Genomic DNA, 16,552 nt, shown 5'->3' with positions numbered 1-16,552 from the left:
ATTCTTCTTATTATATCATCATAACTGCAATGATATGCCATGAAAGGCAAAACATTCAACATTTCATCATGGCAGTTTTAGGTTTTTCACCCTTTTTAAGGAGCAGTCGTCCAGTTAAAGCATGAGAGAATTGGGCAATCTCTTTGAGAAGCAAATCCTTGGGGATTTTAAAGGAAAACTAATCCCCTTCCTTTGTGGGTCGCAGAGCATGGTAATGGTGGGCAAGCAAATTTGGACGTCTCGGAGCACGATTGGTAGCAATATCCGCGTATGATCGTCCATTACGAACTTCTTCTAGAGTGGAACCACCGACAACTTCTTTTCCATGAATAAGATTTCGAACAAAACCACCATCTTCTATGCGTTTGCTGTTGGAAGTAGCAGTAGTGTCGGGCATCCGCGTCCCATGCTGAAGATTTGACGCATAATTGTTAGTAATAGCAGCCACCGTCATGGTGCCTTCTTGAACAAGTTTCGAACGTGGGGAGAAATTATTGGTGAGTGGGGGTAGATTCAGGCCACCTACACCCGAGGGGCCAAGTGGATTGTCGCCGTTGAGAGTCATCGGACGGCAGCAGGAATCAGCGGCGCAAGAGGAGTTGCGGTAGGGTTAGGGTTTTCGTCATGCTTCTCCTCCTGAATACGTCTTAATAATTGGAGTTTAAAATTGAGATGCGCATAGTTAAATAATTGTTTATATTTTAATATTTTATAAATAATTGTGCATTGTTTTGTAAATATTTTAAAATTGAGATGCGCATTTGTCACAGCCCACTATCCCAATGACGGGTTAACCGGGGTTATGACTTGGGGTGAACAATAAGAAACGGAAATTAAAGGGAATTTACTAAGTAACCAACATTAATAACAAACTAGTGGTATATATATATAACCACTTGGGTAATTCACAAACGAGTCTGCCATAACGACTAGACCCCAACTGAAAGTTAATTAAAATGAAGTAGTAATAAGTTCAAGTAGAAATGATAAATAAGTCAGAGTGTTTGCAGCGGAAAAACGTGTGAGTTATGCATATGGAGATGCATTCTCAAGGTTTCATTACATAAACATCAAAAGGGAAATCCGCTCAACACCGATCCATTCCATCGCCTGCTCAACCTGCACATTTAGAAATACATGCAGGGCTGAGTATAAAAATACTCAGTGACATAAGCCGAAAATACAACATGCATACATATATAAATTGAACTGCCAACAGTAACACACAGGGGTTTTCTTGAATGACCTGCGCTTACTAAAACATTTCATTCATTTTCATAAAGGTGGATGCATCCCATTTTCAGTCTATATGATCCATATCTGTCCTTTCTGTCACGCGCCGGGAAGGAGGCCTCCTTACCACGGACGCCAAGACCGGTCGCAAGCGACTCGCGGTCTCCATGAGTGTACACGTTAACCCTAGCTAGCGACCTTTGTCTAGCATAGGATCCCAATTGGATTTCCTTTAAAGTTGGCGAACCAACACAGATAGGATACATATAAAAACATAAACATTTTGGCAGTCAATCATTTCATAAACATTTCATTTTCATAAAGGGCATTAAACATATAAGCATTTCATAAGAACTGAATAAATAGGCAAAACATATCATGCATATATATTCGCATATGAGGCCTACGTCACGCAGGGGATCTCTATATACGTAATAATAAAATAATGCCCACCTCAATTGTTCTTAAAGCTGGCGTGGAGTCGTTTCTTCTTCGGCTTCACTTTCTGTCGCCCGGACCTTCATTGATGAAGAGTCGATAAGTTCGTGAAGAAATTGTCATAAGACAAAGTCTAATTCTACGTGCCTAGGGTATCTTTTAATGTTTTAGGGTTCTAGCATCCATAATTCATTACATTAAAGACAGTCAAAAATCAATCATACCTCGTCTAATCTCATTCAAACACATAGGCAACACAAACACATAAGGCACATAAGAATCACAATCAAACATCATCAAAACATGCTCTATTTTTACACTGACTCAATTTCAAAATTTAATCTGTTCTGACTCCGACATCTCTTGGACTCAAGACTCATACCGAAAGAAAGATCTTCGAGTCTAGTTTCATATAAAAAAAAGTAGAGTCGAAAACTCCAAGTGGTTTGAGAGATATGACGTTTTTACCACGATCTACCATGTTCGGCAGTTTTGAACAATCGAAAACTTGGATTTTTGAAAAATAGTAAACGTTGTCAAACTGGGCTCAACTTTGGTGGATATCTATCTAACACAATAAGGTTAATACCATAAAAATTTGGAAATCTAGATCACACAGGAAGCTACTGAAATGAATGACTCTTTCCTCTGTTCTCTGAAATTCTCGGTAGTAATGTGCAGTTTAGGTTTTGCATTTTAAAGAAGTATCAAACGAAGTTGGAATGGCTTGAAATTTTACCAGGGTACTCAAGACTCATGTAGGGACTTTCTATAAAATTTGCAAAGCTATTAGACATCGACAAACCGTCGATCACAGTAGGTCAGTAGGCCTACGAAATTCATATTTATAAGTCCTTAAAAAAAATAATTTATATAAATCAAGAAATAAGAGTTTAATCGCAAAAATATTCATTAAAAGTCCATCATAATTTAAATAAAAGAACGGACCTCATTTAAAATAAATAGTCCCAAACTCGTTACGCACATATACTAAATCTTTCATGAAACATCCTTTAAAATAAACTTTGATACATAGAAAATAATTCAACAACTTGAGCTCTTAAGAGGTTGTTTTGTAACAGACATCAAATCTGCCTCGGATCTCCAAATGAGGCTCCAAAAGACATTCTGGAAACTAGACATTTCAAGGATCATTCTCCAATTTGAATCGAATGAAAAAAAAATTCAAACGAGCAAGATATGCCCTCTCAAAGATGGGTATTTAACAAGCAAAAATCTGAAAATTTCAGATTTCCAGATTACAACCAAGTCAGTGGGCTTTCTTTAAAAATTCATATCTCTCTTTACAAAACTCCACTGGGAACCCCAAGGGTCAATCTGGAAACTAGGGAGAGATCATAACACTCTACAGTTGGATTTACTCCAAGAACATTCATGGTTTAGAAGATATGACTGTCTAAAGTTCAGTGCACAAAAAGAGTTCAAGTTTGGCAGATTTAGAACATAAATCGGAAAAACCACTTTAGGCTTCACCAAAAATTCTAAAACTGACCAAGTAAGTTCCCAAAATGTCAGTTAATATTCAGTAGAAAGATAGGCTTGAGAATCAAAGATTTAGGTCGGCCTTTGCCACCTCAAAGTCGTAGGTTTGTAAAATCTACTGGATGGTACAAGGAATAAGAACTAGATTTCAAGAATTTATACCGGTTGTTTCCCTTACTCAAAAATGGTGAGACCGATGGCAAAAGAAAGATACGGGAGTCTAGAGTGACATATTCAAGTTTCAAAGGTTGTCACCGATTGAAACTTTACTTATGGCCTCCCAAAGATTGTTTACCAAAAATGTATTCCAGATGGGCAGTGATGTTTACAAATTCATAAATAAATCATAAGAGCTCCAAACCTTCTGAAATTTTACCAAAGTATAGAAAACATATGAAAGATGATACACAATTAATTTGGGAATTTTTGGGAACCGTTTGGATGGCTGGAATCGCCTTGCAAAACACTGCCGAGCAGTGTGTTTATGGCAGATTCGCTGCCTTACCTCATGCACGGTTTTTCATCCAATAAACTCTACCAAAATAATCATCCAAAATCATAAAACATATCCTCACATAATATAGCACACAAATCATGTGTAAAAATCCATGGCCATAAAGCATTTTCAGTTGAGAAAAAGCAAAGAAAAACTCACCCTCGAAGCACAACCTTCACTCTATAGTTTTCCCACACTCTCCCTTGCTTTGCTACTTCTCTTGGGGCTTCAAAGGCTTCTATGGAGTGTGATAATGGTGGGAGAAAAGTTGTGAGAGTGGGAGAAAGAATGTAGTGGTGGGGGAAAAGGAGTAGTGTGGTGGAGAGGTAGGAGTAGTGGTAGGGAAAAAGATTAGTGGTAGGGAAAAGAAAATATTAGTGATGGTAGGGAAAAAGATTAGTGGTAGGGAAAAGAAAATATTAGTGGAGGATAATGGGGTGTTACATTAAGTAAATATAAAAATGTGGTGTAGTAATAACCCATGTGTAAGAAAAAAAATATATGTAAGACTAATCATCAATTAATAAAATGCTAGAGCATAAAACTCTTGTGATCAAAATTAGAATAAATAGCACTAACATTAGTGCACTCTCTCAATTTATAAATACATCATAGGAAAATAATTTGAGAAAAATATTGATGGAAAATTTTTATAACTCATCATTCCTAAATTTCTCGGTAAAAATAAATAAATACATAAATTTTTTTTTTTTTGATTTGAAAACTCAAAATAAATTTTTGAGCTCCATCATTCTCTTAATGGACTCAAAATATATTTTGAGTGCATCATCCGTTGAAATAAAAATAAAAATAAATTATCACGTATGTAATCATCAAATTCACATAAGTCCGTATTTTATTAATGGATGCTGAACCCTAATTACCATAAGAAATCCTTAAATCAATAATTAAAAGTCTATAATCCTTAATAAAAAGTCGGGGCATTACAGCATTGTTTATATTGGTATGCGCATATAGTGTAATAAAAATTGAAAAATTCTTAAAAATTGATATAATATTGTATGCGCATTTTTTAAAAATGGGTATGCGCATTGTTTAAAAAGTGATAAAATATTGTATTAAAAAGTGATATATTGAGATGCGCATATATTGGTATGCTCATTGTAATTAAAATTGAGATGCGCATTGTTAATAAATACTTGAGATGCGCATAGTTAAATAATTGGTATGCGCATAATTATAGTTTTGTCAAAATTCTTGCGCATATAGTCAAAATTCTTGCGGATATAATTAAAATTATATTTTAAATTCTTGCGCATAGTTCAAATTATAGTTTAATAATTGTAATTATAATTTCGTTTAGTACTAATCTTTAATTTGATGTCAATTTAGTATTTAATGTAATCATCTAATAAATGGGTCAACTGACCACCATGCATGCGGCTGACACAACTTAGGAACTCCAAAAAGTAAAGCTTTCTGCCCCAGCTATGTACCTTCAATTATTTTTTTATTGCAATGGGTATGGAGTAGGGATGGCAACGGGCCGGATCTGGACCGGGTCTGGCCAATACCAGATCCAGATCCGTTTTCATATACTAGATCCAGATCCATGGATCTGAAAATTTTGGATCCAGATCCAGATCCGTCAGATCCGCGGGTCCACGGGTCCAGATCCATGGATCTACTATTTTTAAATTAAATTAAAAAAATTTCACAAAATCAACAACATCTAATTTCCATCATGAAAAATATAACACAAAATACTTTTATCTAATTACTTTTAGTTTTTATTCTTTTGAATATAATTTATTTATTATTTTTAATTTAGTTAATATTATTAGTAAACTAAATATAAAATATAAAATATATATATAAAATAAAACGGATCAACGGGTTGGATCTGGGTCGGATCCGGATCTAAAATTTCAAGATCCAGATCCAGATCCGTTTTCAAAACTGAGATCCAGATCCAAATCCAGATCTGTCGGGTCCAAAAAATTGAGATCCAGATCCGGTTTTACGGATCTGGATCCACGGATCTGGACCGGGTCCAAGATCCACTGTCATCCCTAGTATGGAGTGAATGCATTAGGAAAAGTGGATATAGTGTAAATTAAGATTGAGAAAGGTGGAGCAACCCACACATATATTAAATTTTAAGGGTGATAATTATATAAAAAAAGAGTATCAAAATGTTTTATGAATGAATAAAAAAGAGAAATTAAGAAGATATTTATGAACGAAGAGAATATATTAAACATGAATAACTAAAAAGAAAAAATAAACTGACACACTTAAAAAAAACGGACACACTTAAAACATAAAAAACGTCAATGTTTAGAGTGTACAGGGTGTGGCGTCAAAGTGCACAGCAGAGCAGAGGATCATTTTCCATCTAGTTCCTCCAAATTTCTTTCCTTGTGGATTCCCCAAGCACACAAACACACACTGCACAGGTTCATGTCCTAAAAAATTTTCAGGTTTGAGTACATTAGAGCATCAGAGCCGACTTGAGGCGGCACTTAGCGAGGAGGGTGCCAATGGAGATTAAATCAGAAGAATAAAAATGAAGATTATAGCGTTGTTTATAATATTAATACACTGGAAATGAGTGACGCTAAAGTGCAGACCACCAATTAGCGCCATCTCTAAGCGTCATGCAAGGTCGTTTAAAACTTTATCCTTTATTTCAATATTCAACCTCATTTCTTTTGGATATTGATATTTATTAGAGTAACACAATATGATATAAATGTAGTATGAATTTATACTATTTATAATATAAAATGACTGGAACAGACTAATATACTTGAGAGTTGAGAAGGCCCAAGAAAGTAACAGACATTAAATATTGGGATGGACTGAGTATTTATACAAAAAGAAACAAAAAAAAAAGACTGCACAGTAGTTGATGTTGACGACCTTCTCCAGATAGGAACTTAGCTGTACTTCATATCTCAATTCCAGATTTACACATTAGACATAAATGATTTCTTCATTCTACAAAACAACTTAACAATTTAAGAGGAAAGAAAAAACAAAGAAAAGCAAATATAGTAGAGAAATGGAAAATAGTAAGAAAATGGAGGGGAAGACATACTGCGTAACAGGGTCAACTGGTTACATTGGATCATGGCTCGTCAAATCTCTCCTCCAAAGGGGCTGCACAGTTCATGCCACTTTCCGCAATCCTGGTTAGCTTCATATTTCCTTCAATTCTCGCATTATAGGATAAAAGAAAATCAAAGAAAAGATCAATTTGATTAGATTTTATAAACTTGAAACAAAACATTATGAGAAACAAGTAGTAGTAATCTGGTTAGGGCACTGTAATAATCAGAGTAAAACTTCTTCGAAACTTCACTCAAGTTTCAAGGATTTATAAAAAACTAAATTTTGACTGAGAAGCAGTGTGATCTATAGCAATACTTTTAGTGATTGCTCGAGATTGTGAAGGATTCAAAATCCCACATGTCTGGAAAGTTGGTGGAGGAGATTCTTATTGAATAAGAAATACTGTTTGTTGGTTCTAGAATATGGAAATCTCATAGAAATACTTATGGTGATTGTTCGAGATTGTAAAGGATTCAAATTCCCTCGACTGGAAAGTTGGTCGAAGAGATTTTTATTGAATAAGAAATACTGTTTGTTGGTTCTAGAATATGGAAACCATTTCTTACTATAACTATCAAATCATGTCTGAAACTTGTAGATTTCTTTTGGAAGAACTGCTTTCAAATATATATATATATTTTAAATAGTAAATTACCTGAAATTGAGAATTCTGTTTTCCTTCTTTTCCGTACAAGTGGTGAAGAAGAATTGTGTAAGAGGCGATGTCACAGTGAAACTACTCATCTTCTATCCCTACATGTGAAAACATGGCATTGTAAGGTTTTAAGGTTTGATTATGGCATGTGAAATTCTCTTCACATCATTGTTCACAGGCCAGTTTAGATGAACCGGGAAATTCTAACTTTTTCTAATTTCTATTATTAGGCTTAAGTTCTAAGAAGCATTCTTTATTTCTTTTCTAGAAAAGGTATCCCATTTCTTGAAAGTGTGGCGAAACCGGGACCGATTGAGTCTCTTCAGGGGTGATTTACATGAAGATGGCAGTTTTGATGAGGCAGTAAGAGGCTGTGATGGTGTGTTTCATGTTTCAGCATCCATGGAGTTTGAGGTGTCTGCTCCACAAAATCTCGGTAGTGTATAGCTGCCCCTTTCCACCCTATTTGGAGGCCTTTCCTTAGATTGACGATACATAGGATTGAGTATTTGACAGATTACTTGATCAAGCAAGCTCAGAATTGTTCAATCCATCAAAGTATGTGGTGGATTAGGCTATATTGTTTTTATTTATCTAAAGCTATCACCCAAACTAAACATCCTCGTAGTGTTTACCTTTCATGGTCACCTAGAATTATTTCATGATACATAACCAACATATTAGATTGTTTCATTCTTCTAGAGAGCCATGTCAAGACACAAATCACAGATCCAGCTGTTGAAGGGACTTTGAATATACTAAAAGCTTGTTTAAAAGCCACTACTGTTAAGAGGTTTGTGTTCACATCATCAATAAGCACATTGACTGCAAAAGACAGCTCAGGACGATGGGTACCGGTAGTAGACGAATCTTGCCAGACACCTGTTGATCAAGTTGTAAAGACCAAAGCCAGCGGTTGGGTATTGTTTCGTCTCCAAACATTGAGATATACATCATTTCAGTTTCTGTTTTAAGGCTCATTTGTGTGTCGTGAAAAATTCTTCATCAGGTGTATGCGCTCTCTAAGCTTTTGACAGAAGAGGCAGCATTCCAGTTTGCAAAGGAGAATGGCATTGATCTGATATCAGTGATAACAACAACTGTTGGTGGTCCTTTCCTTACTCCTACAGTTCCAACAAGCCTTCAAGTTCTGCTTTCCCCTCTAACAGGTCTTCATAATTCATTAATTTGCATCTCAACCCGCTTCTATTTCCTTTGCTGATCTGATCGTATGAGCATCTGATCATATGAGTTTCTTAATATTTGCCTTGATTCATTTAGGTGATCCGAAATTTCTCCCCATATTTACTTCTGTGAACTCAAGAATGGGATCAATCGCCTTGATCCACATAGAAGACATATGCAATGCGCATATATTCCTTATGGAGCATGTGGATGCTGAAGGTCGATACCTATGCTGCACTCGGAGTTGTGTTGTGTCTGAACTGATTGAGCTCCTCAGAAAAGAGTACCCTTGAGATCATCCTAAAACATTTCTGGAACATTCTAATTCAGATTTCCATTCCTATTTTTATTCATTTTTGTAGGCTTGACAGCATGGAGCAGGACTCAGTCCCTAGCATAATCTCTTCGAAGAAGATTAGAGACATAGGATTTGATTTCAAGCGAAGTGTTGAAGATATCATCCATCAAACTGTCAAGAACTGTGTGGATTATGGCTTCCTATTACCCCTTTAAAAGTCATGATAGTATCACGAATATTGAAATGTAGAGAATTTGTGAACAGATTAGAGACCTGTTACGATAATTCTGTTATTAAAATGTTGCCTCGTAGTGTCCCCTCCAGCAATTGTCCGCCGGCGATGCCAAAAAGTTGTTGTTTAAAAGCTACTAATACTTTATTCGTCCCATTAATAATGAGTTACTTTTTTTTTTTTTTGACCCACTGATAATCACCTGCTTGAACAAAGAAAACCATATTTTTCTCACTAGAGTTGGTATTGTGTGCGACCGCCGCATAGTTGCATACTATGCGGCGATAGTGAAGAAGATTGAACAAAGAAAACCATATTTTTAATAAGTATAAAACGTACTCCCTCCGTCCCAATAAAAGTGGCCACTTTTTTTTGGGCACGGAGATTAAGAAGAAGATTGTTATGTTTTAATTGAGTGTGACCCACCAAAATTAGTGAGTAATTTTTAGAAAGTGACGTACAATTGTTGACCAAATTAGTGAGTAATTTTGACATTTTTAGAAAGTGACCTACAATTGTTGACTAAATTAGTGAGTAATTGTTGACTTAATTAAAGTAAACTTTTGCCATTTTTAGAAAGTAGCCACTTTTTAATGGGACACCCAAAAAGGAAATGTGGCCACTTTTATTGGGACGGAGGGAGTACATTTCTTAGCACAAATGTATACTTATGTTAATATAAGTATTTACCTTCATTCAATATAAAGTATTATATAAACTAAAGAGTTAATATATAGAAGTGTCTACTTTCATATTGTAAAATTAAAATTTAGCCTATGAAATAAAAATATTAAAAAATGGCCAGTTTTTTAGCAAAAGTACAAAATTACCCCTAACATTAAAATACAAAAAATTTAGCCACTCATTCCAAAGTAAAAAAAAATTCGACTGGTTGTGAATTCACAACAAAAAAATCTAGTTGTGAATTAAATTTTGGTTGTGAATTCACAGCCAAAAAATTCTGGTTGTGAATTCACAACCAAAAAAATTTGGTCATGAATTCGACTGGTTGTGAAATGGCAGATTGAGATCATAACGCCTACGGACACGACATTCAATTAATAATATTGTGTTTTTAAGATAAATCATTTAACGAGCTTGCTCACAAGCTAACCAGTCGAGTATCGTCATGCTCAAGCTTGGCTTGTTTAGCTAAATGAGCTACTCATTAAATTACCGATCGAGCTTTTATCGATGATTGATTTATGAATTGGAATTCGTTTTGTAGTTGTTCTTATACTTATGATGGGTATAGCTCGTTAATGTTTCTTCCTATCGTTCTCAATCTCTCCAATATTGCCATAATTTGAAGCGGCAGATTGAAATCTTGGTTAGACAGGGTAGATTGGATCGGTTCGTAAAGCAAACACCACCAGTTCATCACCAGAACAAGGGCGAGGGTAAACAGGAGGAGCAACGACAGAGAGCTGATAAGGAATACAGAGCTGGCAACGTTCCCCCTGAGGAACGAAGAGTAGTGCACATGATCATAGGAGAGGGAGGATGGTCCAACATTGAACAAAGCGAAAAAGCAAGCCATCAGAGTTGCCAGAGCTGGCTTGTATCCTTCTCAGGTAATGACCATACAACATACTCCTAGAGAACCGAATATCTCTTTCGAAGTTGCTGATCTGAGGAACATTGTCCATCCGCATAGTGATGCCCTGGTATTCTCAGCAGAGGTAGCCAATTGCATAGTTCACAGGATCTTTGTGGATACGGGCAGCGCAGTTAATATAATATACAAGGATTGTTTAGTGGCTATGGCTCTGAATGCAACTTTAAAACCAGCCAGAGCAACTTTTTATGGTTTCACTGGGGAGGCCATTACTCCGATCGGATTAATAGAATTGCCTATGACATGGGTGCAGGCGGGAGCTTCTAGAACTCGGATACTACGTTTCTTGGTAGTCGATCTGCCAAAGCCGAGTTACAACATCATCATAGGTCGACTAGCCCTAGATGCCTTCCAAGCTGTGATTTCAATGAACCATCTAAAGATGAAATTCCCTCTAGAGGGAGGACGTGTGGGGGAAGTCTGCGGAAATCAAACTATGTCGAAAGAATGCTATGTTTGTATCCTTACATCACAGACCTCACGGAAATGACCTAAAGCAGAGGACGTATAGCCGGGAGCCTCACATCCCATAAATGTATTTCCCAGTTGTGCGAATTCTGCAGAGCCAAAGGCGGCAGAGAAAGCTAATCAAAATCCAGACAAATAGCCCATGATAGCAACTAACGATCACTGTATGCTAGTGGAGCTTTCTCCAGGAAAAACCGGTTTCATCACGAGGGTAGGCACAGAGATGGAACCCGCTTTAGAAAAGCAGGTAATAGAATGTCTATGGAGGAATGCTGGCGTCTTTACCTTTTCCACAGCGGACCTGAAAGGTATTGATCGAGCCCTAGCAGAACATCGGTTGAACGCAGATCCCGCTATAAAACTAGTGATACAAAAAATACAACATTTTGGACCTGAGAATGATGCAGCTATTCAGGAGCAAATTCAAGCTTTGTCAAAGGCGGGACATATTGTAGAAGTTCAGTACCCAATTTGGCTATCTAATGCTGTGATGGTAGAAAAGAAAGAGAAAACTTGGCGTATGTGTGTCGATTACAGAGATCTAAACGCAGCGTGTCCAAAGGATTGTTACTCTTTACCGCGAATCGACCAGCTGGTGGATTCTATCGCTGGATGTGACTTGCTCTCTATAATGGATGCCTATCAGGGCTATCATCAGATCAGTATGCATCCGGATGATGTCGCGTAAACAGCCTTTGCTGTATGTGCTGGAGTCTTCGGATGGGTTAGAATGTCTTTTGGTCTCAAGAACGCTGGAGCTACGTATAAACGCAGGATGGACAATATCTTCGCCGAACAGGTTGGGAAGATCATGTCGGTATATGTGGAAAATATGATGGTCCAGAGTAGAGCATCCATCTCACATCCACGAAATTTAGATGAAGTTTTTTTTCGCGTGATTCGTCGGAACAAGTTGATGCTGAATCTGAGCAAATGTACATTTGGAGTTAAAGCATGGAAGTTCTTAGGATATCAAGTCACACCCCAAGGGATTGAAGTCAACAGGGACAAGACAAAGGCCATCATGAATATGACACCTCCAAGGAATGTCAAAGAGGTCCAAACCCTGAACGGAAGAATCACAGCGCTGGGACGGTTTATCTCTTGATCAGCGGACTGAAGTTTGCCCTTTTTCAAGATATTAAGAAAAGGATCCGAATTTGAATGGACGCCTGATTGTCAGAGTGCGTTTGAAAAATTGAAAACATACCTATCAGAAATGCCGGTGCTCACAAAACCAGTGTTAGGGGAGAATTTATACTTGTACATCGCGGTGGGCACAGAATCATTAAGCTCAGTACTGATCAGAGAAGAGAGGGGGCAACAACGGCCAATTTATTTTGTAAGTAAATTAATACAAGGGCCAGAGCTCAATTACTCTGAGATTGAGAAAGCAGCACTAGCAGTACTGGCTATAGCCCGGAAACTTCGACCTTATTTCCTCGCGCATAAGATAATAGTGCGAACATCTTTACCCTTTAAACAAATCTTGGGGCGAGCAGATTTCTCCGGAAGGATGGTCAAGTGGGCAGTTGAGCTCAGCGAGTATGATGTGGATTTCGAGCCTCAGACAGCCATCAAGGCACATGACATGCCTTAGCAGATTTCCTTAAAGAAACCACCAGGGCAGAGGAAAAATAGCCCTGGGTGGTACATGTGGATGGGTCGGTAACAAAGGAGTGATGCGGGGTAGGGATTCACATATCATCTCCCTTGCAGGATGATTTGTAGTTCGCTATAAAGTATGAGCGCAGATTGTCTAATAACGAGGCGGAATATGAAGCAGTTGTTAAGGCCCTGATTTTCCTAGCAGAGTTAGGGGCCGAGCAGGTCATTATCAGATCGGATTCCCAGCTGGTGGTGCAGCAATTACTGGGAGAATATGATGTCAGGGAAGAAAGAATGGCAGCTTATCACGTTAAAGTCAAAGAGCTTATATCAAAATTTGACAAATGCCAGCTAGAGCAAATCCCCAAAGCGCAAAATAACAGAGCTGACCTGCTCGCCCAGATGGCCAGCGCGGTAGAACAAGGCTGAAGTGATAAAATAACACTTTTATATGAGTCGCACCAAGGTGAGGGACCCGGGGTTTTCACTTTGGAAACACGAGATGATTGGCGAACACCAATCATTCACCTTCTTCAAGACAGGGGAAAGACTTAACCCAGAAGTCTCCCAGCGCTGCTTGTACCAGAGATATTGCCTACTTAATGATCAGCTATATAAGAGATCTTTTACCCATCCACTACTAAAATGTCTATCACCGGCAGAGGCACGACATGCCCTAGAGGAAGTACACCAGGGTTGTTGTGGAAACCACGCTGGATACAGAGATCTCATGAGAAAGATTGTCAGGGCTGAATTTTATTGGCCAGAGATGGGAGAACATGTGAAAGATTAAGTCAAAAAATGCTCAGTTTGCCAAAAATTTGCACCAAAGATTAACGTCCCTAGTGAAACCATGGGAGTGATGTATGCTGCATGCCCTTTTGACAAATGGGGTATAGATATTGTAGGCAAGTTACCCACCGTACCTGGAGGTAAGTGTTTCCTTATTGTGGCTGTGGACTATTTCTTCAAGTGGATAGAGGCAGAAGCAGTAACCAAAGTCGACGATTATGCCATACAAAAGTTCATATGGTGAAACATCTGTTGTAGGTACGGGTCCCCACGCATACTTGTTTCTGACAATGGGCTCCAATTCACCAGCAAGAGCACGGAAGAATTTTGTCAACAGCTGGATATTATTCAATGTTTCGTGTCGGTCGCACACCCACAAGCCAATGGCCAAGTAGAGTTGGCCAACCGTACTATTTGCAACAGGCTAAAGAAGAAACTAGAAAAGAGCAAGGGAAGATGGGTGGAGCAGCTGGATGGGGTCTTATGGGCCTGTAGAACCAGCCCTAAAATAGCCACGGGAGAGGCACCTTTGACATTAGTTTATGGCTCTAACGCTGTTATACCAGCCGAGGTCCAGCTTGCTTCACATCGGATACTCCATTACGACCCCATACAAAACGATGAATTACGACGCTTGGATCTAGACCTCATTGAGCTAAGTAGGGACATAGCTGTCCTCAGAGCTGCCAAATATAAGAGCATCATCAAAGCCGATTTTGACAAAAAGGTGAAAGTCCGAAAGTTCGACAAAGGAGATCTAATCCTGAAAAGAGCAGACGCGTTGAAGAACATCAGTAAATTCTAGGCCACGTGGGAAGGGCCTTTTGTCGTTACTAAAGTATTGGGGGGAGGCGCCTACCACTTATCAGATGGTGAAGGAAGACCACTCACACGCCCTTGGAACCTCAACACACTGAAGAGGTTTTACGCCTGATCATCAATACAGTGTACAGGTAGACCAAATACTCTTTTTCCCCACAAGGGTTTTAACGAGGTTTGGGGCCAAGGAATCCATCAATAAAAAGGATATTCTTGGTTTTAGGGAAACACATGCGTCCTCTCTTTTACACAAATACAAGGACACAAACATCAGAGCAATAACATATGCTTACAGAGCAAACAGCTAAAGCAAAGACAACTCTGGTTGTCAGAGCATCAGAGCAAGAGCACATGCTTACAGAGCAAACAGCTAAAGCAAAGACAATTCTGGTTGTCAGAGCATCAGAGCAAGAGCATATGCTTATAGAGTAAACAGCTAAAGCTATGACAACTCTGGTTGTCATAGCATCAGAGTAAGAGCATATGTTCACAAAGCTATTGCATCGCTCAAGCAAGATAAAACTTCGATAATCGTGCCTGACTTCTAAAGTACACTCACGACACTGGGGGGACTAGGGGTGGATACCCCTCCCTATTTTTCCCATTTTTCATATTAAATCTTATTAAGGTTTGTTCTTTTTTAATTTCTTAGTCTATTTCTTCATGCCTTTAGTATACTGTTTGCTCATGTATAGATTTAATACATTATTTAGGATTTGAATTATTTATGTGCTTCGACATTATTACGGTAGATTCGTATGTAATTTATATGCTTTCTTCGTTTATTTTATATGAACTCTAGCTTAGAACCTTAGTTTATATATTTTTATTAATCATTTTATTTATTTGTTTAAATTATTGTTTAGATTATTTTATATGTTTTCTTTTGATTTCGCATTAGTTAATCAGATGAGGAGTGACAGACCCAACATTTGTTTAGAGTGTTAGGATTGTATTGCTTTATGTGCATAGCATTATTAGTCGCCCTGCTTAGCCTTCTTTGAGAGACGACTTGGGTTAACTTACTACACTAGGATGACCTCGTGCGATTGCGAGTCAATTCAATAGGTGTTTTGAGCTGAGTCATGAATCTCCCATGCGTTTGGTTGCTTTCCTCCGATATTGTAGGGATGCATATTTTTGTCCTCATCAGACAGGTTATACAAGGCTAGATCAATTGCTAAGGAATTGTTGAGGGGAAGTGTAGATCATCATTATGGATTGATTAGGAGGTACTGTGCTGAACATAGGAGAAGTGACAGTGAGGGTAGATTTTAGTTGTTATTGGGAGATGACCATGTAATCAAGGGTTTATATGTGGGCTTTAGTTCATTGGTGAATGGGTTCAAGGCTAGTTGTAGGCCTATCATTGGCCTTGATGGGTGTCACCTGAAAACCTTTCTTGGACTACTGTGTGCCATTGCCAAGGATGGCAATGAGCAAATGTTCCCAGTTGCATGGGTTACTTGTGAGGTGGAAAACGAAGAGTATTGGACTTTGTTCATAAAGTGCTTGCTACATGATCTTGAGGTTGGAGATGGTTCAAATTATGCCTTCATATCTGACCAACAAAAAGTAAGTGAACAAGTGATTTTTACATTCATTTGTATTTGTACCAATTCTGCCTTAATGTTTGTCTGTACTTTCCAATTTTTATAGGGGCTTGAGAAGGCTGTGAAGGACATGACACCGAATGCAGAGCATAGGAATTGCTCTAGGCACATCTACATGAATTGGAAGAAATTCCATAAATGTACAACTGTGAAGAATATCTCCCTCAAGGCTTGCAGAAGTATGTGGAGAAATACAACAACCACCTACTCGAGATGAAAAATGAGAGCATTGATGCTTATGAGGACTTTGTGTCTAGAGACACCAACAAGTTCTGTAAGGCATTTATTCTGAAAAACAAAACTGAATTTCTGCAATTTCTTTTGTGTTATGAATGACAAAATTCTTTAGTTACATTTTGAACTATATTTCAGTTTCTTGTAACCATTAAAACAATGAACAAATGTACTTAGTGTTTGGCTGCATATTAAGTATGTTAATGAAAGTTGCCACGCCTTTTTGGTTATATGCTTTTGTTTTTTGATCAATATTGATAAGCATTTCATTCAATCTAATTA

General features: G+C 37.9%; 1 protein-coding gene and 1 long non-coding RNA gene across 3 annotated transcripts; one reads left to right on the top strand and one right to left on the bottom strand.

The window, feature by feature from the left end:
- Nucleotides 1–825: 825 nt before the first annotated feature.
- On the bottom strand, nt 826–4,331 carry LOC130986990 (uncharacterized). The gene is made up of 3 exons (XR_009089523.1): nt 3,830–4,331; nt 1,687–1,751; nt 826–1,119 (listed from the first exon to the last, which is right to left on the bottom strand). It is a non-coding gene; the product is annotated as an uncharacterized LOC130986990 (long non-coding RNA).
- A 2,207-nt stretch (nt 4,332–6,538) lies between these two features.
- On the top strand, nt 6,539–9,305 carry LOC130986989 (putative anthocyanidin reductase). Of its 2 annotated transcripts, XM_057910534.1 has the most exons (6): nt 6,541–6,828; nt 7,672–7,839; nt 7,920–7,961; nt 8,106–8,323; nt 8,413–8,572; nt 8,685–9,305. In XM_057910534.1, the coding sequence occupies exons 1-6, from the start codon at nt 6,699–6,701 to the stop codon at nt 8,879–8,881; spliced, it is 915 nt and encodes a 304-aa protein (XP_057766517.1). In that variant the 5' UTR covers nt 6,541–6,698; the 3' UTR covers nt 8,882–9,305. The 2 variants fall into 2 exon arrangements, with proteins under 2 accessions (XP_057766518.1, XP_057766517.1); XM_057910535.1 differs by lacking the exon at nt 7,920–7,961 and having other exon boundaries at nt 6,539–6,828.
- The last annotated feature ends 7,247 nt before the right edge of the window (nt 9,306–16,552 follow it).

This window comes from Salvia miltiorrhiza, chromosome 5 (genome assembly GCF_028751815.1).
Source record: "Salvia miltiorrhiza cultivar Shanhuang (shh) chromosome 5, IMPLAD_Smil_shh, whole genome shotgun sequence".
NCBI classification, from domain to species: Eukaryota; Viridiplantae; Streptophyta; class Magnoliopsida; order Lamiales; family Lamiaceae; genus Salvia; species Salvia miltiorrhiza.
This window is presented reverse-complemented; position numbering and strand designations above follow the sequence as displayed.